Consider the following 24,161-nt stretch of genomic DNA (forward strand, 5'->3'; position numbering starts at 1 on the left):
ACGGGTCCTGCCCCAGGGGACATGTATCAATGCAAAAAAAAGTTTTAAAAACAGACGTTTTTTTCTGGAGCAGTGATTTTAATAATGCTTAAAGTAAAACAATAAAAGTGAAATATTCCTTTAAATTTCATACCTGGGGGGTGTCTATAGTATGCCTGTAAAGTGGCGCATGTTTCCTGTGTTTACAACAGTCCGAGAGCAATATGACATTTCTAAAGGAAAAAAGTCATTTAAAATTACTAGCAGCTATTAAGGAATTTTTGGTCCCGGCAATACAGATAAAAGTCATTGAAAAAAACGGCATGGGGATCCCCCTCAGTCCATTACCAGGCCCTTTGGGTCTGGTTCGAATATTAAAGGGAACCCTGAACAAAAATTCAAAAAAACAAAATAGCGTGGGGGTCCCCCCAAATTCCATACCAGGCCCTTCAGGTCTGGTATGGATATTAAGAGGAACCCCGTGCCAAAAAAAAAAAAATGGCATTGTGGCCCCCCTCAAAATCCATACCATTTTTCATTTTACAGAGCCAGACCCCCACCAGACAAACCTCCCAGGGACATTGTCCTATGTATGAAGGACTTTCTAGTGAAGGAAGAAATAATATGCGCTGCACGTAGCATTAGAAATATACTCTGGAAGGGGTTCAGTTGCAAATTTATCCAGATATCTCACAAGCGACACTTGACAATGGAACCTTAATTAATCCGGTATTTCCATAAAAAATATCCCAGAGCTTTTCATATCTGAAACTCTTAACCACTTCAATACCGGGCACTTTTGCCCCTTTCCTTCCAGGCCAATTTTCAGCTTTTCAGCACTCTTGCACTTTCAATAAGAATTGCGCTTTCTTTTGGTGGTATTTATTCACAAATCAGTTTTTTATTTTTTGTGATATAAGCGAAAAAAGAGCGGAAATTTAAAAAAAAAAAACAATATTTTCTACTTTCTGTTTTAAAAGAAATCCAATAAAATCTAATTTTGTCATAAATTTAAGCCAAAATGTATTCTGCTACATGTCTTTGGTAAAAAAAAATCCCGTTAAGTGCAGAATACAGTACCTGACCGCAAGAATGTGATCGCAAGAATGGGATCGCGCTGGTTCTCGGCGACGGGGTACTGTACATCTCGCGCTGGCTCGCTCATCGGGAAAGGAAAACTGCGTTTTTTCCTTTCCCGATGAGCGACAAGCGTTTCTGACAGCTGTCTGGTATGAATCATGAGGGAGAATGCCGCACCAAATTTTAAATAAAAAACTGGCATGAGTTCCCCTCCAGGGGCATACCAGGCCCTTAGGTCTAGTATGGATTTTAAGGGGAACCCCCTACACCAAATACGGCGTGGGGGTCCCCCCAAAATCCATACCAGACCCTTATCCGAGCACGCAGCCCAGCCGGTCAGGAAAGGGGGTGGGGACGAGTGAGCGCCCTCCCCCCTCCTGAACCATACCAGGCTGCATGACCTCAACATGGGGGGGTGGGTGCTTTGGGGCAGGGGGGCACCCTGCGGCCCCCCCACCCCAAAGCATCTTGTCCCCATGTTGATGAGGACAAGGGCCTCTTCCTGACAACCCTGGCCGTTGTCAGGGCCTGCGGGCGGAGGGCTTATCGGAATCCGGGAGCCCCCTTTAATAAGGGGGCCCCCAGATCCTGGCCCCCCACCCTATGTGAATGAGTATGGGGTACATCGTACCCCTACCCATTCACCTGGGGGAAAAAGTGTCAATTAAAAAACACACTAGACAGGTTTTTAAAGTAATTTATTAGGCAGCTCCAGGGGTCTTCTTCCGACTTCGGGGTCTTCTTCCGACTTCTCCAATGATGTCACAGTCCCAGGGCATGATGGGACAGTGACATAATAAGGGGCGGGGTCACCGGGTGACATCACCCAGTGACCATGCCTATATAAGTTGTTGCGCACCTCGCACACAGCATTACAGCGGGAGAGAGCATCGTGTCAACATTGGAAGAAGAGAAGAGGGAACAAGACAGCGGAGAAGACCGGGCCACCACTAGCAAAAGAGCGTCAAAAGAGCAGAAGATAGCGGAGGAGCCCGGCAGAAGAACCGGAGAGCGGGAGAAGAACCGGACACCGGGAGAAGAGGCCGGAGAGCGGGAGAAGAACCGGACACCGGAGAGAGCGGAGAAGTCAGAAGAAGACCCCTGAAGTCAGAAGTAGGGATGAGCTTCGAGTTCGAGTCGAACTCATGTTCGACTCGAACATTGGCTGTTCGCAAGTTCACCGAACAGCGAACAATTTGGGGTGTTCGCGGCAAATTCGAATGCCGCGGAACACCCTTTAAAAGTCTATGGGAGAAATCAAAAGTGCTAATTTTAAAGGCTAATATGCAAGTTATTGTCATAAAAAGTGTTTGGGGACCTGGGTCCTGCCCCAGGGGACATGGATCAATGCAAAAAAAAGTTTTAAAAACGGCCGTTTTTTCAGGAGCAGTGATTTTAATAATACTTAAAGTCAATCAATAAAAGTGTAATATCCCTTTAAATTTCGTACCTGGGGGGTGTCTATAGTGTGCCTGTAAAGGGGCGCATGTTTCCTGTGTTTAGAACAGTCTGACAGCAAAATGACATTTTGAAGGAAAAAACTCATTTAAAACTACCCGCGGCTATTGCATTGCCGACAATACACATAGAAGTTCATTGATAAAAACGGCATGGGAATTCCCCAAAGGGGAACCCCGAACCAAAATTAAAAAAAAAAAATGACGTGGGGGTCCCCCTAAATTCCATACCAGGCCCTTCAGGTCTGGGATGGATATTAAGGGGAACCCCGGCCAAAATTAAAAAAAAAAAATGACGTGGGGTTCCCCCTAAATTCCATACCAGACCCTTCAGGTCTGGTATGGATTTTAAGGGGAACCCCGCGCCAAAAAAAAAAAAAAAAACGGCGTGGGGTCCCCCCAAAAATCCATACCAGACCCTTATCCGAGCACGCAACCTGGCAGGCCGCAGGAAAAGAGGGGGGGACAAGAGTGCGGCCCCCCCTCCCTCCTGAACCGTACCAGGCCACATGCCCTCAACATTGGGAGGGTGCTTTGGGGTAGCCCCCCAAAACACCTTGTCCCCATGTTGATGAGGACAAGGGCCTCATCCTCACAACCCTGGCCGGTGGTTGTGAGGGTTTGCGGGCGGGGGGCTTATCGGAATCTGGAAGCCCCCTTTAACAAGGTGACCCCCAGATCCCGGCCCCCCCCCTGTGTGAAATGGTAAGGGGGTACATAAGTACCCCTACCATTTCACGAAAAAAGTGTCAAAAATGTTAAAAATGACAAGAGACAGTTTTTGACAATTCCTTTATTTAAATGCTTCTTCTTTCTTCTATCTTGCTTCATCTTCTGGTTCTTCTGGCTCTTCTGGTTCTTCTGGTTCTTCCTCCGGCGTTCTCGTCCAGCATCTCCTCCGCGGCGTCTTCTGTCTTCTTCTCCTCGGGCCGCTCCGCACCCATGGCATGGGGGGGAGGCTCCCGCTCTTCTCTTCTTCTCTTCTTCTTTTCTTCTTTTCTTCTTTTCTTCTCTTCTTCTCTTCTTCTTCATTTTCTTCTCCGGGCCGCTCCGCAATCCATGCTGGCATGGAGGGAGGCTCCCGCTGTGTGACGGCGCTCCTCGTCTGACAGTTCTTAAATAACGGAGGGGGGCGGGGCCACCCGGTGACCCCGCCCCCCTCTGACGCACGGTGACTTGACGGGACTTCCCTGTGGCATTCCCCGTGACGTCACAGGGAAGTCCCGTCAAGTCACCGTGCGTCAGAGGGGGGCGGGGTCACCGGGTGGCCCCGCCCCCCTCCGTTATTTAAGAACTGTCAGACGAGGAGCGCCGTCACACAGCGGGAGCCTCCCTCCATGCCAGCATGGATTGCGGAGCGGCCCGGAGAAGAAAATGAAGAAGAAGAGAAGAAGAGAAGAAAAGAAGAAAAGAAGAAAAGAAGAAGAGAAGAAGAGAAGAGCGGGAGCCTCCCCCCCATGCCATGGGTGCGGAGCGGCCCGAGGAGAAGAAGACAGAAGACGCCGCGGAGGAGATGCTGGACGAGAACGCCGGAGGAAGAACCAGAAGAGCCAGAAGAACCAGAAGATGAAGCAAGATAGAAGAAAGAAGAAGCATTTAAATAAAGGAATTGTCAAAAACTGTCTCTTGTCATTTTTAACATTTTTGACACTTTTTTCGTGAAATGGTAGGGGTACTTATGTACCCCCTTACCATTTCACACAGGGGGGGGGCCGGGATCTGGGGGTCACCTTGTTAAAGGGGGCTTCCAGATTCCGATAAGCCCCCCGCCCGCAGACCCCCACAACCACCGGCCAGGGTTGTGGGGATGAGGCCCTTGTCCTCATCAACATGGGGACAAGGTGTTTTGGGGGGCTACCCCAAAGCACCCTCCCAATGTTGAGGGCATGTGGCCTTGTACGGTTCAGGAGGGAGGGGGGGCCGCACTCTCGTCCCCCCCTCTTTTCCTGCGGCCTGCCAGGTTGCGTGCTCGGATAAGGGTCTGGTATGGATTTTTGGGGGGACCCCACGCCGTTTTTTTTTTTTTTTTGGCGCGGGGTTCCCCTTAAAATCCATACCAGACCTGAAGGGTCTGGTATGGAATTTAGGGGGAACCCCACGTCATTTTTTTTTTAAATTTTGGCCGGGGTTCCCCTTAATATCCATACCAGACCTGAAGGGCCTGGTATGGAATTTAGGGGGACCCCCACGTCATTTTTTTTTTTTAATTTTGGTTCGGGGTTCCCCTTTGGGGAATTCCCATGCCGTTTTTATCAATGAACTTCTATGTGTATTGTCGGCAATGCAATAGCCGCGGGTAGTTTTAAATGAGTTTTTTCCTTCAAAATGTCATTTTGCTGTCAGACTGTTCTAAACACAGGAAACATGCGCCCCTTTACAGGCACACTATAGACACCCCCCAGGTACGAAATTTAAAGGGATATTACACTTTTATTGTTTGACTTTAAGCATTATTAAAATCACTGCTCCTGAAAAAACGGCCGTTTTTAAAACTTTTTTTGCATTGATCCATGTCCCCTGGGGCAGGACCCAGGTCCCCAAACACTTTTTATGACAATAACTTGCATATAAGCCTTGAAAATTAGCACTTTTGATTATTCATGTTCGTGTCCCATAGACTTTAACGGTGTTCGCATGTTCGAACGAACTTTTTTCCTGTTCGCATGTTCTGGTGCGAACCGAACAGGGGGGTGTTCGGCTCATCCCTAGTCAGAAGAAGACCCCCAGAGCTGCCTAATAAATTACTTTTTAAAACCTGTCTAGTGTGTTTTTTTTATTGACACTTTTTCCCCCAGGTGAATAAGTAGGGGTACTATGTACCCCAAACTCATTCACATAGGGTGGGGGGCCGGGATCTGGGGGCCACATTATTAAAGGGGGCTCCCGGATTCCGATAAGCCCTTTGCCTGCAGGCCCCCGACAACCAACGGCCAGGGTTGACGGTAAGAGGCCCTTGTCCTCATCAACGTGGGGACAAGGTGCTTTGGGGTGAGGGGGCCCGCAAGGCTCCCCCTTTCCCCAAAGCACCCACTCCCTCATGTTGAGGGCATGCGGCCTGGTATGGTTCAGGAGCGGGGGGGGCGCTCGCTCATCCCCACCCCCTTTCCTGACCAGCCGGGCTGCGTGCTCGCATAAGGGTCTGGTATGGATTTTGGAGGGACCCCCACACCATTTTTTTTCGGCGTAGGGGGTTCCCCTCAAAATCCATACCAGACCTAAGGGTCTGGAATACCCCTGGAGGGGAATCCATGCCATTTTGTTATTTAAAATTTGGCGCGGCATTCCCCCTCATGATTCATACCTGACACAATATCGCGGTCACCTACTGTAATTGGTTTGTGTGATCACGGACATATGTGCGCAGATGATCATGTACAGATGTGTGCAGATGATCAGTGGGACATATGATTTTACTGTTACATATGTGGGGGACAGGTGTTTTTACTGTGTGGGGACATGTGTGTGAGGACACTGTGATTTTACATTGTGTGTGGACACTAGACTGGTGATCAGTGTGTAAAAAGCTGTAAAAAAACAGCTCATACTCACTGATCACCGTCTGGCTGCAGCGATCCGCTCTCCTCTCCTCACTGACAACTTCCGTGTGAGGAGAGGAGAGCCGATCGTCTAGCAACCGGCTCTCTATTTACATCACATGACGGCTGTGATTGGACATTGGGAAGTTTACAGTTTTCAAGTCTAGTTGTGCATGCCAACACTGTATAAAGTAGTCCATTACATCTATAACAGCTTATTCCGTTCATTAATGAGCCTAGATTGACATCTACAGTTCTATAATGGAATTGCATGTTGCACTTATCCTTTTTTAGAAAGGAATCTCATTTCTCCACCATACCTCCTATACAGCATGGTGATATGCACTCACCTCTGCAGATAGAACCGCAGAACTTTTCAACATCAGATCTGTTATATGTGCTCTGCTGGAGTTTTACACCTTTTAAATAACATTTGGAACCCCCAACATATATTACCAGACCAAAATGTATCCAGTATTACCCTCAACAATCCTGACAGTTTGATAATTAAGCTACATGGTGAATTGAGGATTGTCTGAGGAAATATGGGAGATCCCCAACTGAATATATACATCACTCATCATTGGGTTCTCGAACATTCTTCACTCAATGAAGTCCCTTAATGCAATCCAATTGGATTAATACAACTCATCATTGTCCTAACACTGACATCCTCTGACCTTAAATAGAACATGTCATGATTATTTATTTTTTTGGGGAGGAGGAGCCAGTGATGTCAGCCACTAGTGTACGGCTACACGACTTCACAAAGTGGTTGTAAGGAGGAGTGAGCCTGACTGTTATGTTATACATGCTTACACATGCCAGGCGTATGTGAGTGCATCGACTATAGTCTGCTGACTCTCTCTTAGCAGTATTATACTAATATTCTGTTTCATGTTTGAATTCCAGAAGCTCCAAAAAACAGGATAAAGAAGGTGGCCCTATCAGATGTTTTGACGCAATATTGGAGCTGCGAGCCAGCTGACTTTGGTAGCTATTTCCCGGATGATTAGTCATTTTTGTCATACGTTTATACCTGGTTTATATTTCTAGCTGTAACAACACCGGATGGGACTTGTCTGAGCACTTATATTTTTATTGTGCACAATCAGCACTTTAGTACACATGTTCATATTTGCTAATTATTTGTTTGCTATATAATTATTTGTTTGCTATATAAGGTTTGTTTTTCCTGTATTATGCACTTTTCATAGTGGTTGTGATATACACAGTGATCACAATACCACACAACACTTATTATGATTAGTATCTCTCATGTACATCATTTGTACATATACTTTATTTAGAGCAGCGTGGTGTTAGCACACCATTTTTAAACAATTTTACTACTGCACTAGTGAGAGATCACTGTTCTTGGTTTGCAGCTTTTATCACTTTATCTAATTTTTCACTATACCAGCACTTGAATACTATTATTATTATTTATTTTTTGGGGGGTTCCCAATTATCCTGCTCCTCTCTCAATTATGCTGCTCCTCTCTGCCAATCCCTTCACTGGCTTCCCCTACCCCACCGTGTAAAATTCAAAATGCTAACCATAACATACAAGGCCATTCACAACATCGCCCCCATCTACATCACCAACCTCATCTGCAGATATCGCCCAAATCGCCCCCTCCGCTCCTCCCAGGACCTCCTGCTCTCTAGCTCCCTTGTTACCTCCTCCCATGCTCGCCTTCAGGACTTCTCCAGAGCCTCTCCCATCCTCTGGAATTCCCTGCCCCAGTATGTCCGATCAGCCCCTACCCTGTCCACCTTTAGGAGATCCTTGAAAACTCATTTATTCAGGGAAGCCTATCCCACACCCACATAACTGTCCCTGAGCCACCCCCATCAAATCATTCTTTGCAGCTATTACCTTTTGTACCACCACCCCCTCCCTTTTAGAATGTAAGCTCTACGAGCAGGGCCCTCCTGTACCTTTTGTATTGTACTGTAATTGTGTTGTCCCCCTTATACATTGTAAAGCGCTGAGTAAACTGTTGGCGCTATATAAATCTCGTATAATAATAATAATAATAATAATTATCCTGGCTATGGAAGCTATTCTCAGGTTACTCTTCAGACATTTCATAGCCAGCAGACAATTACAGAACTACCATTACTAACAAAGGATATAGACTTTTCCTCATCAATCGTACGATAGAGACGACTCCGGGAATAATTATTTCCATCCCATTTAAAGTTTTTGGAGCATGATGTGCTACAGACCAGAGACACATGTGATGGTAGACTGCTCTGATGTTGGGGCGTGACCGGATGAGAGGGTGAACGAAGGTGTGTGTCTCTCCACTCTCCATGCTCCAGCTCCCTGCTGCTGCTGCTGCTTATGTTGCCTATGTCAGTTTGATCCGACTCTGAACCCTCCACCGTCCGAGATTCTTGGGCCTTTTTCGTTGCTCTGCTGGCTCTGCTCTAACCCCAGCTCTAACCCCGTGGAAACATCCTTACCTGGCGGACCCCGGCACGGAAGGGGGAAACGGCGGGTAGCACCAGGGCCGTTCGGCTCAGCTGTGTGGGTAAGCTGCGCCGACTGTGTACATCAGGCTTGAGCGGTCGCCTGGCAACATACTATGCTCTCGCGGGAGCTGGAGCTCCACGCGCACTGACGGAGAGGAGATGCGACGGAGTACAGGCTGACCTACTCAGGGAACCGATAGAACCGGCAGCTGCAGGACGGAGCCTGGGACAACAGGGGGGTTCGCTGGAGGGGCTGGCTGAAACCGCTCCCGCTCTGGAGCAGGAACAAGGTAATAATCAGAACTGTTCCCTTTCTTGGCACCATAGCATAACACCAACAGGAGTTACCGATTAGCAAGAACATACTACTGCCTGAATGTTATTCTTTCTCGCTCTCCAAGCTGTATTTGATCTTTGACCCTTCGATCCCTGTATAGTATTTTTGCTTATTGGGGTATAGTGAATTTGGGGATTTAATACTGGGCACCCCCTCCTGGCATAGCTTATCAGGACTGTTGACAGATATATTAAGACAAGTAAAAATGACCAAAAAAAAGGGAGAGGAGCATCCTCAACAGCCTCACGAGAGCTCATTAGCGCAGGCTACCCGGGCAGCTAAAGAGAAGGGGAACCTTGCGGTGTCTGCCTCTGCCGCGGCATCCAAGCTGGAGAAATTTGCCCATACTCCCTCACATTCCCCAACTAAAGGTGCACAGCAATCCCAAGAGAAGACGGGAAGTACAGGGGACAGAAAGAGCTTAAGTAAAACTACAACAGCAGTATTAACAACTACGAAAATGGCGAACAAAAAAAGCCCTGAAAGGGACCCCCCGGGAAAGTCGAGTGAAGTCAATCCTGGTATTGAAATGCCCAGCGAGACCGAACCCACATTGAAAGAGGTTCTGAGTGCAGTTAATGCTTGCAGGGGATCATTGAGCGATTTATGCGATCAGCTAAGAGGCCTTAAAGAGGAACTGTGTTCTATGAGCCAAGAGTTACAGAAAACTGTGGAAAGAACTTCTAATTTGGAGGAGAGGTTAAGCCAAGTAGAGGATATTTTACACCCCATGAGGCAAGAATTTAGAATGATGCAGACCCAGTTGGATTCTCATAAAAACAAAATGGATGAAATGGAGAATCGTCTCCGCAGACAAAATGTGAGGGTACTAGGCCTCCCAGAAGGAAGCGAGGGATCCTGCCCAGAAGTATTCTTGGGGAGGTGGCTTAGAGAGATTTTTGGGGCGGAGACTTTTTCTCATTTTTTTGCCATTGAGAGGGCCCACAGGGTGCCCACCAGGTTGAGCTCTCCAGGCTCCCGCCCCAGGCCATTGATCTTGAAGCTGTTTAGCTACAGGGATAAGACAGTATTAATGCAGAAAGCCAGGGAAAAGGGAGATATTTTTTACAAGGATACTAGAATTTCAATTTACCCGGACTACTCCCCAGATCTGCAAAAGAAAAGAGCAGGATTTGCTGAAATTGAGCGCAACTTGAGAAATATGAAAATATCCTACGCATTGCTGTACCCTGCACGATTACGTATTAATGCTCCAGGAGGGACACAATTTTTTGACTCTGCTGAAAGGACCATAAAATGGCTGGAAGAAAATAAAAAGAACTTGTAGGGTCGGATTTAATCAGTTGATTTAATTATTTTTTTTTTTTTGCAGCAGGGACTGGAGGGGGGGGGGGGAGGTGTTTGGTGTGTTGGAGATAAAGGTTTATGAAAGTTTACAACAGGTGGGGAATGATTTTTTGGTGGGTTATAGTGTTAATGGTGGTGCAGGGGGGAGGGAGGGAGAGCATAGAAGAGTTGGGGAATGAGCTGGTTGGGAGGGTTAAACGGGTTACAAGGAATGCTCCTAGGGTAGGCCAAGAAAGGCAGGGGGGGAGGGGGGCGAAGGGGTACAAGGGTAAAGAAATAGGAAAATGTTTTTCAAAATTAAAAGGTTGCTATACACTAGTAATAAATGCACAGAGGGTTAAGATAAAAGTATCACAAAGCTTTTTTTTTTTTTTTTTTTGTAAAACTTATTCACATATTAAAACAGTAAAGGAAAACCAGGTAGGATCAAAAGGGATGGGAACTTTTGCATATGAGCTTGTAAATAAATATTTGGCACTGGTGGACTTAACTAAGGAGGTCTTATGCCGCGTACACACGAGCGGACATTACGGCGGACTTTGCCCGGCGGACGGGATTTCGTCGGACAATTCGATGTGTGTGGGCTCCAGCGGACTTTGTTTTCTCAAAAGTTGGACGGACTTAGATTTGAAACTTGTTTAAAATTTATCCGTTGAAATCGAGTCCGGTCGAAAAGTCCGCCGTCTGTATGCTAGTTCGACGGACAAAAAGCCAAGCTAGGGCAGCTATTGGCTACTGGCTATGAACTTCCTTGTTTTAGTCCGGTCGTACGTCATCACGTACAAATTCGACGGACTTTGGTGGATTGTGTGTAGGCAAGTCCGTTCATTCAGAAAGTCCGTCGGAAAGTACATCGAAAAGTCCGCCGGGCAAAGTCCGCCGTAATGTCCGCTCGTGTGTACGCGGCATTAGGGTTCAATACCATTTTGCTTTTCTTTTTCGTTTCTTTTTCTTTTCTTTTTCTCCTCCTCTCTCTCTTCCTTTTTTGTGCTGGAAGATGTATATTTATTTTTTCACATTGTATATGTATATTTATTTTATTTATATGTATATTTACTTATTTGTACACATATTTACAACTTAAAGGAGGGTTAGTATGGTAGGAATAGTTTCATGGAATATTCGGGGTATGGGAGACCCCATTAAAAGAGTTGCCGTATTTTCAGAGCTGGAGGCACTGGGAGCGGGCCTGGTGTGCTTACAGGAGACTCATCTCACCAATGACTCTAAATCCTTAATTCGGAACAAAAAGTTTCAAGCACAATACCATTCAGTGCATACCTCCTACTCGAGAGGAGTATGCATACTGGTTAAAAAGGGGATGGTGTTCTCCTGTAGGGATGTTAGGACCGATCCGCTGGGCTGTTATGTCTTTTTATTTTGTACAATAGAGGGTAAACCTTTTATTGTAGCTAATGTGTATATCCCCCCTCCCTTTAAGATGGAAATTCTATATTGCCTCTTAGATTATGTTGAGGATAAAGAGGATATCCCACTTATAGTGGTGGGTGACTTCAACATGGTACTCAATGGGAAAATAGACAGGTTCCCCCCAACAATAAGGGAGAATAGAGCAACTGAAGGACGGCTTACCCAGCTGCTCGAAGAGATTGGGTGGTGCGACCTCTGGAGAATCCGTAACCCAGAGGAGCGGCAGTATTCTTGCTACTCGGAGTCGCATCAAACTCTCTCTCACATAGATATGGTAGTGGGAAATAAGGGGGCGCTTCCCCTTATAGGGAAAATAGAGTATAGGCCGAGAGGGATATCGGACCATTCTCCTTTGATGCTGACGATAAACATCCATAATAAAAGTAATGAGAGAATATGGGCATTAAACCCTATATGGCTGGAGATTATGGGAAAAAAGGAAGAGATCTCGTAAAAAATAAATGAATTTGTGTCTGGGACTCCCTCAAAGCATTTCTGAGGGGTATCCTCCTACAGTATATAACACGAGTTAAGAGACAATCAAGAGAAAAAGGGGATCAAATAAGGAAAGAGGTGCTAGATCTAGAAAAACAATACGTGGCGGACCCCAGTCCAGGAAAACAGCAGCTTTGGGTAGAAAAGCAACAGGAGTACAAGATAGATATGCTCAAAAACGCTGAAAACAAGAGACTATTCCAGAGGCGGAGATACTTTGAGGAGGGTGAAAAAGTGGGTCGGATGTTGGCACTGTTAGCTGGTACTAATTCACCCTCCTCAACGATCGCTGCGATTCGAACTTCTAGCGGGGCAGCTACTTCAGACCCTCTGATGGTAAAAAAGGTATTCTTTGAATACTATAGCAACCTATATAAATCGCAACAACAACTGGAAGTAAGAGAGATAGAGAACTTCTTAGAGGGTGTTAGTCTGCCACACCTTTCTGAAAGAGAAAGGGCCAGTCTGGACTCCCCCATAACTTTTGAGGAAGTACAGCAAGCTGTGGCAGATATGCCCAACCAGAAAGCCCCAGGTCCTGATGACTTGCCTGTGGAAATTTATAAGTACTTTGGGGAGGCATTAATACCAGAACTCTTGAAGACATTGAATTGGGCGATTACGGAAGGTGCTCTGCCCGCTTCAATGACTGAAACCAACATAGTCCTGATAAGGAAGGAGGGGAAAGACCACCTCGAAGCAGCATCATATAGACCCATTTCGTTATTATGCTCTGACATTAAAATATTGGCAAAAATAATGGCCATTAGGCTAAAGAAGTATATATCAGAGCTAGTACACCCGGACCAGTCTGGGTTTATCCCAAATAGATCCACTAGTATTAACATTAGAAGGGCGTACCTGAACCTCCAGTCCCCGGCAGGGATTAGGAGCTCAAGAGCAGTTCTCGCTCTGGATATTGCCAAGGCGTTCGATAGCCTGGAGTTGGAGTATCTCTGGTGGGTACTGGAGAAGTTCGGGTTTGGCCCGAAATTTATCAATTTGGTGACGACCTTGTACTTCTACCCAAAAGCTAGGTTAAAGATTAATAGTGAATATACGAAGTGGCTACCCCTTGAGAGAGGGACGAGGCAGGGATGTCCACTTTCGCCCCTGCTGTTTGCGCTGGCGATGGAGCCATTAGCAGAGGTAATAAGACACTCCCCTGGAATACTAGGATTTGGAGAGAGGAATGGGTCGGAAAAAGTGGCACTCTATGCTGATGATGTGCTGATTTTTCTCGGGGATACGGGACCCTCCCTTGAAAAGGCAATACAGCTGGTGGAAAGATTTGGAAGGTCATCGGGCCTGATGGTTAATTGGGAAAAGTCAACATTGCTCCCACTAGACTCATCACGTAATATTCAAAGGGGTAGTTTGCCGAGATTAAGGGTAGTGGAGAAGATGTGCTATCTGGGGATAGTTATCTCAACCGACCCGGCACAGTATATTGGAGACAATCTAGTCCCTTTACTGGGAAAATTTAGAAGGAAAAGTGCTATTTGGTGCCAACTCCCGCTATCCCTGGCAGGGAGAGTTAACTTGATCAAGATGGTTTGGATGCCACAATTATTGTACGTACTTCACAATTCCCCGGTTTGGATTGGCAATACTTGGTTTCATAGATTAAACGTTATATTTAGAGAGTTAATACGGAAGAAGGGGCAGGCAAGGATCAAATTACAAACTCTTCAGCGCTCTGTTGGGGAAGGGGGACTGGCAGTACCACATCCCTATAGCTATTTCCTGGCGGCACAATTACAACATCTAGGAGGCTGCGAAAATCAGGACCGATTGAATTCCAACGCAAAACTTATGATGCAGGGCATCTCATATGTGTCCCTGGCAGAGGCACTAGAGGCTGGGATATTCCGGGAGGGATCTCCAACATATAAATTGGTTATCAAAGTTTGGCAAGCCACCAAGAGGATCATGGGGTATGGAGGCTATACTGAATTCTCGCCCATATGGGATAAAAGGGGTTTGAGGGAGTTATTAACGTTGGAAAAAAACTGGATATGGGTCCGCCACGGAATTCATAGATTGGTGCAGCTCTTTGAAGGTAAAAACTTGAAACCGTTCATTGAGCTTAGGCGTGAATACGGGATTCCAAATAACACCTTTTTTACTTATCTGCAGGTCAGGCATGCACTCAACAGTCAATTTAGTAGTTGCCCATTAGAATGGTGCAATGTACCTATTCTAAATAAAATCATTAAAGAAACCTCCACTAAGGGTCTGATAGCAATGGTTAACGGACAAATTTCTGCAAAACTGCTAGATCTGCAAATGACTCTGGGCGCCAGGGAAGGGTGGTCAGGGGAGGTGGGCGAGATAACTGACAGTCAGTGGAAGGGAATTTTGAAGGCTAGTCCATTGGTGTCGGTCTCCCCATCGCAACAGGTGTCACATCTTTTTCTGATACACAGGGCTTATTATACCCCTAAGAGATTGTTTAGGTTTGGCCATAGACTGGATGACAAATGCCCTAGATGCTTGGATACTGGTGATTTAATACACATGGTATGGAGGTGTCCAAAGCTGGCAAGGTACTGGTCAGGGATAATTAGGATTTTAGAAACAAGGTTTAAAACCAAGTTGAAACAGGAGGCCAGGGTATGTATCCTTGGCCTGCTTGGGGAAAGAGTGGAATGCAATAATAAGAAAATAGCTATAGGAAGGTGTCTCTACCAAGCTATGAAACTAATTGCACAATCCTGGCTATCCAGTATGCCTCCAACTATAGAAGACTGGCTTAGGACAGTGGATAAGCTAGTATGGACAGAAAAAACAGTTTACATCAGAAGTACTTATGACAAATTTATAAAAATCTGGAGCTCTTGGTTACAGTGGTCAGGTATAGTCCCCTGATCTGGTTTTAGCCTGAAATGTACCTAAGGAATCGGACTGCCCGTCAGCATAGAACAGAGACAAAGGAGAACTAGCGAATTAAGGGGAAATTATCGTTTTGAGGATAGTACAAGAGGGCACTCATGTAACCTTTCTTTCTTTTTCTTTTTTTTTTTCTTACATAGTCTAGGGATATGGGAGGGCGGGTGTGGGCTGGGGGGGGGGGGGGATGGGATGTAAGAGGTGAAGAGTGGAAAAAAAAAAAATTTTGTAAAGAATATAATGTATTCTATTTCTTTATGTAATATGAAAAAATTAATAAAGAATATTTAAATTAAAAAAAAAAAGTTTTTGGTTATTTTTATTAGATTGGTTTATTGTTTAGAGGAGAAGACAACAATGGAAGTTTATATATGCATGAAACTCTTGACTCCATTACAAACCCCGTTTTTCATATATTTTAATTATTGTAGTTACACATAACATGCACTATAATATTAATATCAGTGGTTAATTACAGATTTTTTGGATACATTCTGGTGTCACTTTGACTTTGGATAGAAGTAACGGGTGCGTAAAAATTGGTCTTTGGATGTTGGTGGCACCTTCCCACTGTAACCCTATAGAGGTACTCTTGATGAAAGCAAGAATTGGCCTTGCTGTAAAAAATTCCAATGTTATGCACCTGTCAAAGAGGTGCAGCAAAATTGGTCTTTGGGTGTCGGTGGTGTCTTCACACCGTAACCGTATAGAGGTACTCTTGATGAAAGCAAGAATTGGCCTTGCTGTAAAAAATTGCAATGATATGCACTTGTCAAACAGGTGCAGAAAAATTGGTCTTTGGGTGTTAATTGTGCCCATGAAACCTATACCAAAAACATTCTTTCAGATGAAAAGATTGAACACCCTCAAAGCTAGGCAGCCTCAAAGTCCTGCAGAGAATCCATATCCCAAAAAGACTTAATCAGTGACATCGGCATCAGGGGCTTCATAGCTGGTAATCCAGGACTGATTCATTTTTATAAACATCAAACGGTCCACGGAGTCTGTGGACAGACACATTCTATGATCAGTAATGAAACCTCCTGCAGCACTGAATGCCCGTTCTGAAAGCACGCTGGATGCAGGGCAGCCCAACAACTCAATAGCATACTGGGCAAGTTCTGGCCAGTGGTCTATTATCATGACCCAGTAAGCCAGTGGATCGTCAGCTGGAAAGCTCTCCATCTCTGTTTTGGTTCACCATGTAATGCAGACGCTGCCGATGGGATGTGGAAGCTGACAGCCCTGGGCGGCAAGGAGTAAAAAAATTCTGAAATGCCTCACTTAGGCGGACGCCTTCTCCAACGCTCCTCTCTTGACCAACTGAAGACTCAAAATGACGTTTTCCACCACACTGTAACCTACTGGAGTCAGGAAAAACATTCAATAAAATCCTTTTTAACGTGTCCTCAAGAGAGAGAGATTTTATCTTCTGCACTCTCTGTGGGAACGGGATGAGTTCTGAGACCTTCCCCGTATAACAGTGGTCAAGGAGGGTTGCCAACCAGTAATCATCTGTCTCCTCCTCCCCTCTCTCTTCCTGTGTGTTCTGTGACATAGGAATGATGGTGTCTGGATAAAGTGGGCCTTGAGAGGAAAGGAAGTCCTCTTCTTCCTTCTGCTGCTCTGCCTCCAGTGCCCTGTCCATAATGCCAAACAGAGTCTACTCCAGCAGGAACACAACAGGGATTGTGTCACTGATGCATGCACTGTCACTGCTCACCATCCTTGTGGCCTCCTCAAATGGTGACAATGCAATGCAAACATCCTTAATGATCAGCCATTGGCATGGGGAAAAAAAGCCGAGGCGGCCTGAGCCCGCCGTTGTGACGTACTGGCACGGGTACTCATTGACGGCCCTCTGCTGCATGTATAGCCGCTGAAGCATTCCAAAAGTTGAGTTCCACCTGGCGGGCATGTCACAAATCAGGTGGTTTATGGACAGGTGGAATTCCCGCTGAATTTCAGCCAACTGAGCACTGGCTGTGTATGACCACCTGAAATGGCTAAAGACTCTTCTGGCCTGTTTTTGTACACCTTGCAACCCTGGGTACATACTTAGGAAATGCTGCTCCACCAAATTGAGGACATGTGCCAGGCATGGCACATGTGTCAACTTTCCCTGTCTAAGGGGTGACAGGAGGTTTGAGCCATTATCAGACACCACCATTCCTGGCTCCAGCTGGCGTGGTGTGAACCACCTCTGGGCCTGTCCCTGCAGAGCTGCAAGAATATCTGCTCCGGTGTGGTTCCTGTCCCCTAAACACACCAGCTGAAGCACTGCATGGCACCTTTTAGAGGCTTAGGGGGTACCTGATGTTCATAGGACAATTCTGCAGAGGAGGGCATGGAGATGGCAGAGGAGGAGGAGGAGGGGGTAGAGCTCACAGGTCTGGCATCATCACCACCAGCTGTATGGAGACATGGGGGCACAACAAGCTGCAGCACTGAGCCCTGTCCTGCATCCTTTCGAGTTGCAAGCAGCGTTACCCAGTTCGCTGTGAATGAAATACATCATCCCTGCCCATGCTTGCTGGACCATGTGTCAGCAGAAAGGTGGATTTTATGGCTGACTGCCTTGCCCAATGATGCCAGAACATTCTCTTCCACGTGATGGTAGAGAGATGGAACGGCCTTACATGAAAAGTAGTAGCGACTAGGAACCTGCCTTTGTGGTACAGCACATTATGCAAATTCATGGAAGGGTGCAGAATCCACCAGGCTGAAAGGCAGGAGTTGGAGAGCCAACAGCTTTGACAAGCTTGCATTTAGATGCTGGGCATGTGGGTGGCAGGGACTGTATTTTTTTTTCTGCTGCAGCAGATGGGGCAGAGAAATTTGCCGGCTACAGTCTACAGCTGGTGGTGTGCTGCTGGCATATGTGCTTCTAGGACCTGGGGCACCCTGTGCTATATCATCATCCCTGTCAGTGGAGGCTGCTGAGAGGTAATGTCTCGGTATAGCAGGGGCAGACTGAAGTGGGTAAGGAGGATGAAGGACAGATTTGTACCCCTTTTGTGTGGCTTTTAGATGTACTTGTATATATGTGAAACATTGCAATAATCAGAAAAATATATACAAGTCCATACATATAACTGTGAATCAAAAGGTGATGTCCATATGTGGTAGATGGAAATCTTTATATATGATAATTGACCAGAATCAGTCCCAGAGAGAAGCCCATGAATGCACACAACCAGACTTGGTGGTAAAGATGAAAGAGACACCACACTCAGTGATCCGCCACCACACAACTAGTGCACTTACCATAAGGCAAGCAAAAACCAGCCTATGTTCCGTTCTGGTATGGGAAAATCCAGCTGGTGTGACTTGACTACAGCGTGGCTAAGAGGATGTAGCAAGGACCCCAAACTCTCATCTCACAGGCATGTGAATGAAAAGAAACTGACCATAGTGTAATACTGGCAGGATAGTTTAATAAAAAAAGGTAGAAAACTTACATAAGTAGATTAAAAACAGCAAATAGCCGGCCGGCATAGCGAGCACCTGTCCACACTAGGATGGCGATGACGTCAGAGCGTCAACCTCCCGACGTACGTTTCACCAGACGACGCCATTTGCTTGCCTTATGGTAAGCGCAATATTTGTGTGGTGGCGGATCACTGAGTGTGGTGTCTCTTTCATCTTTACCACCAAGTCTGGTTGTGTCCATTCATGGGCTTCTCTCTGGGACTGATTCTGGTCAATTATCATATATAAAGATTTCCATCTACCACATATGGACATCAACTTTTGATTCACAGTTATATGTATAGACTTATATATATTTTTCTGATTATCGCAATGTTTCACATATATACATGAATTTTCTAACAGAGGTTTTTGGGACATCGATATAAGAATATTTCACATATCTTATTCATATATATTTTAGCGCGGTTATTTCTTCTTCTTTTTTTGCACATCTCACTGTTTAACTGCTGCTTTTTGGGGGGTTTATCGATTTAGTGGTAGCGCAGTATTTTTTCTTGTTTTTTAGATGTTCTTGCCAATGGGCTGAGTGGTTGGATATTAAATGCCTTGTTAGGCATGTGGTATCCAAATGGTTCATGTTTTTGCCACATTTGATGTGCCTGAGACACAGTTTGCACATAGGCCCAGGCAGCTGAGCTTTTGGAAGTGGGCCGGGATATAACAGCTGCAAAATGTGATGGTATAGGGTGGCTGCTCTCTACTCTTTCTTGATGTCAGCCTCCTTGAGATTGTGCCACCTCACCTTCAGTTTCCTCCTCTGCTCTATCTGGCACCCAAGTCGCATCGGTGACCTCATCATCATCATCTCCATCTCCTCCATCTTCATCATTACCACTGGAGACAACTTGGCAATACGCTACGGCTTGGGGAACATGAATGCCAATTTGTCTACCAGTGTTACTCCCTTTCTCTAGGCTCATGTTCCTGTCATCCTCAACCTCAGAACCAACATCTGAATCCAGTAATGGCTGGGCATTATCAAGGAGCAAGTGGCTGATGCTGTGGTCAAATAACTCAGCTGACTCCTCAATGGCTGATGTTGGGGCTATGGCAGGAATAGATGTGGACAAGGAGGCAGATTTATCCACTCTGGCAACTGCAGGGGACTGCACTAGGGATGAGCCCGATGTTCGAGTCGAACGTAAGTTCGTCTCGAACATCGGGTGTTCGCCTGTTCGTCGAACAGCGAACAATATGCGGTGTTCACTGCAAATTCGAAGGCCACCGGAACACCGTTAAAGTCTTTGGGACACTAACATGAAGAATCAAAAGTGCTAACTTTAAAGGCTTATATGCAAGTTATTGTCATAAAAAGTGTTTGGGGACTAGGTCCTGCCCCAGGGTATCAATGCAAAAATGTATTTTAAAAACGGCCGTTTTTTCCGGAGCAGTAATTTTTTTAATGCTTAAAGTGAAACAATAAAAATGAAATATTCCTTTAAATATCATGCCTGGGGGTGTCTATAGTATGCCTGCAAAGTGGCACATTTTTATCTTGTGTAGAACAGTACCACAGCAAAATTACATTTCTAAAGGAAAAATTGTCATTTAAAACTGTTTGCGGCTGTAATGAATTGTCGGGTCTCGGCAATACAGATAAAACTCATTGAAAAAAAGAGCATGGGTTCCCCGCAGTCCATTACCAGGCCCTTTGCATCTGGTATGAATATTAAGGGGAACCTCGAACTAAAATTTTAAAAAAAATTGCGTGGGGGTCCCCCTAAAATCCATTTGTGTGTTCTGCCAAATTTTTGCCTGTTCGCATGTTCTGCTGCGAACCAAACCAGAGGGTGTTCGGCTCATCCCTAGACTGCACACTTGTCTCTGCTTGCGTGACAGAAGATGAGGAGGATGAGGAAGGTTTAGTAAGCCAGTCCACCACCTCCTCTGCATGCTGTGGCTGGATAGCACGGGCAAACTCACTAAACAGAGGAAATGATGCCCTGCCTGAGGACTGACCACCACGCCCCCCTTTTCCTGTGGACACATTTGTTGCTGGCCCCCTTACAGTGCCAAGGGAACGTCTGCCTCTCCTTGTTGTCCTCCCAGACATTATTGGGATGGAAGGGGCGGTGCTTATAAGCAAATGTAAATGTAAGAAGTTGAAATGTATATGTAGATGCACTTTAATCAATGTAAAGAGGTGTTTGGTGTACTTTAATTTGAGTACTCAAGCTACACAGACACTCTCCACGGATACACTATAATATACTGCAATATAATGCGCCAAACGTATAGTGACACACAGAACTATATGGCGTTAAACTGGCAGTAATGCACGCAAAACGATATAGCGTTAAACTGGCAGTAACGCACAGAACTATATGGCATTAAACTGGCAGTAACGCACGCAAAACTATATGGCGTTAAACTGGCAGTAACGCAAACAGAACTATATGGCGTTAAATTGGCAGTAACGCAAACAGAACTATATGGCGTTAAATTGGCAGTAATGCATGCAAAACAATATGGCGTTAAACTGGCAGTAACGCACACAGAAATAAATGGTGTCAAACTGGCAGTAACGCAATCAAATAGACATTTTCATCTACACTGACGCTATCTGAACTGTCCCTGCTCTAGCTATATACTAATGTCAAGATTACTGACACGGTCTCACTAAACTACACTGAAACTATCTGAGCTGTCCCTATTCTAGCTGCACACTATGCAAAGCTGAACGATGGTCCTCCTCACTACACTCACACTATCCCTAGACTGACACTAAACTAATATTCTACACTGATAATTGAAGCAAAATAGCACATTATAACACACCAACTAACTAATAGCACTGAACAGAGCCCTGTTCTATCTCTCTCCACGCCAAAATCACACTAAAAATGGCTGCCATTGAAAGAATACTTTTATACTGTGGGGAGGGAATGAGCCATGATTGGATAAAGTCATGATGACAGTGTCCAATCATGACTCTGACAGTTTTTTCACTGCTTCAGCCAATCAGGGCTTGCAATGCTTTGTTCAGAGCCACAATGCGTTGTTCAGCTGTTCGTTGAACGTCCAAACAGATAAAGTTCGGCCCAAACTTATGCTCGGGTTGAACCGTTCGCCCATCCCTAATGATGATCCCTCAACCCTGTATTTTTTGAAGGCCTTCTCCTTTGCTTTTATATGCATTTTTACATTGGAGTTAAGCCATCCAAGACTTTTATTCGCTCTTTTAAATTTATTTCCCAATGAGATCATTGGCTAATGCCCTTATTTAAAATGCTCTTAAAGCAAACCCATCTCTCCTCCGTATTCTTTGTTCCTAATATTTTATCCCAATTTATGCCTTTTAGCAAGGTTTGTAGTTTAGGGAAGTTGGCTCTTTTGAAATCCAGTGTCTTTGTGTTCCCTTTATGTTTCCTATTTGTGTGATTTATTCTGAAGCCAATTGACCTGTGATCGCTGTTACCTAAATTGCCCCGTATTTCCACATCTGTGATCAGGTCTGTATTGTTGGTAATTAGTAGGTCTAGTAATGCTTTATTTCTAGTTGAGGCATCTACTATCTGAACCATGAAATTGTCCTGCAAGACATTTAGGAACTGGCAAGCCTTAGATGAATGCACGGTTCCCTCCGCCCAGTCTATGTCTGGATAATTAAAATCCCCCATTATGATAATACTTCCCATCCTTGCTGATAATTCAACTTGTGATAGGAGATATGTCTCCCCTTCCTCCCTCAGGTTAGGGGGCCTATAGCATACTCCCAGTAGTAGATCAGACAAGAAATAGTTACAAGGTAACATTGTTTATAAACATTGATTAAATGGGAGATAGAAAGATACAAAGTAACATTGTTTATAAACATTGATCGGACAGGAGATAGAGGGATAAAAAGTAAAATTGTTTATAAACATTGATCAGACAGGAGATAGAGAGATACAAAGTAACATTGTTTATAAACATTGATCAGATGGGAGATAGAGAGATACAAAGTAACATTGTTTATAAACATTGATCAGATGGGAAATAGTTACAAAGTAACATTGTTTATAAACATTGATCAGCCAGGAGATAAAGAGATACAAAGTAACATTGTCTATAAACATTGATCAGACAGGAGATAGAGAGATACAAAGTAACATTGTTTATAAACATTGATCAGATGGGAAATAGTTACAAAGTAACATTGTTTATAAACATTGATCAGCCAGGAGATAAAGAGATACAAAGTAACATTGTCTATAAACATTGATCAGACAGGAGATAGAGAGATACAAAGTAACATTGTTTATAAACATTGATCAGATGGGAAATAGTTACAAAGTAACATTGTTTATAAACATTGATCAGCCAGGAGATAAAGAGATACAAAGTAACATTGTCTATAAACATTGATCAGACAGGAGATAGAGAGATACAAAGTAACATTGTTTATAAACATTGATCAGATGGGAGATAGAGAGATACAAAGTAAGATCTCTCCCCACCCCCCTCTGTCCCTCTATAATACCCCAACTCACCCATTTCCTCCCTTTGATAATTGTTTATATCTGTTTGGGAATATTATTATACTATAACAATAATCATGACTAAGGATGAGCTCCGGCGTGTTCGCATGGCGCACGTGCCGAGCCCGCCAGGAAGTCGGCATGGCGCAGCGCTAATCACAGGCAGGGAGACATTTCCCGATCTCTGCAGCCGCACATCGGGAAATGTCTCACTGCTTGTGATTAGCGCTGCGCCGTGCCGACTTCCTGGCGGGCTCGGCACGTGCGCCATGCGAACACGCCGGAGCTCATCCCTAATCATGACAATTAGTGAGATAAATGATGGTAACTCTTTATACTGAACACAGAGAATGGGTTCTGAGTACACAGACTCCATGTTACATTGTAAGTTTATGACTTTTTGGGGTTTACTTACTAAAACTGAAGAGGACAAAATCTGGTGCAGCTCTGCATAGAAACCAATCAGCTTCCAGGTTTTTTGTCAAAGCTTAATTCAAGAAGCTGCAGAGCCGCACCAGATTCTGCTCTCTCTAGCCCTAGTAAATGATTTGTATCTGTGGTCGGGGGAGGGGAAATGAGTTGGGTGGTGCTCAGACTTGTGTGGTTTGTGAGACGAGAACGGGAAATGAGAGCCATAAAAACAGAAACATTGTACAGGGACATTGCACACATACAAAGGGGAACTCTAATATCTTCAATGTTTATAAGAGATCAGATCATCTCATCAGTTACAGGAAATGTGTTACAAACTTTATATCTCTCTGGAGGGTTTGTAATTCTATTATCAGAAATCATCTCTGTCCGATCAATAAGGAGTCATTCCATATCCTCTGTGCTATCACATAAAGATTATAATTGGCAGCTGCATATTTTGTTATGGAGGATCCAGGACGGATGGTGGTATGGTGTGCTGGGACTTGTAGTTGTATAGAACCAGGGCTGATGGTGGTGGGGTAGGGATGAGCTCCGGCGTGTTCGCATGGCGCACGTGCAGAGCCCGCCAGGAAGTCGGCACGGGGCAGCGCTAATCACAAGCAGGGAGACATTTCCCGATGTGCGGCTGCAGAGATCGGGAAATGTCTCCTTACCTGTGATTAGCGCTGCCCCGTGCCGACTTCCTGGCGGGCTCGGCACGTGCGCCATGCGAACACGCCGGAGCTCATCCTTATGGTGGGGTGTGCTGGGGCTTGTAGTTGTATAGATCTAG

The 24,161-nt window shown here is 45.1% G+C and overlaps 1 protein-coding gene across 1 annotated transcript in view; it reads left to right on the forward strand.

Annotated features, from left to right (window-relative positions):
- Nucleotides 1-24,161, forward strand: part of LOC141134393 (uncharacterized) — a 56,784-nt gene that overhangs the window by 22,641 nt on the left and 9,982 nt on the right. Inside the window, exons 2-3 of the mRNA XM_073623958.1 lie at nucleotides 8,997-9,693; nucleotides 11,623-11,886. Coding sequence (XP_073480059.1) covers nucleotides 8,997-9,693; nucleotides 11,623-11,886 — 961 coding nt within the window. The remainder of the gene's footprint in view (nucleotides 1-8,996; nucleotides 9,694-11,622; nucleotides 11,887-24,161) is intronic.

The sequence above is a fragment of the Aquarana catesbeiana genome, linkage group LG03 (genome assembly GCF_042186555.1).
Source record: "Aquarana catesbeiana isolate 2022-GZ linkage group LG03, ASM4218655v1, whole genome shotgun sequence".
Classification (NCBI taxonomy): domain Eukaryota; kingdom Metazoa; phylum Chordata; class Amphibia; order Anura; family Ranidae; genus Aquarana; species Aquarana catesbeiana.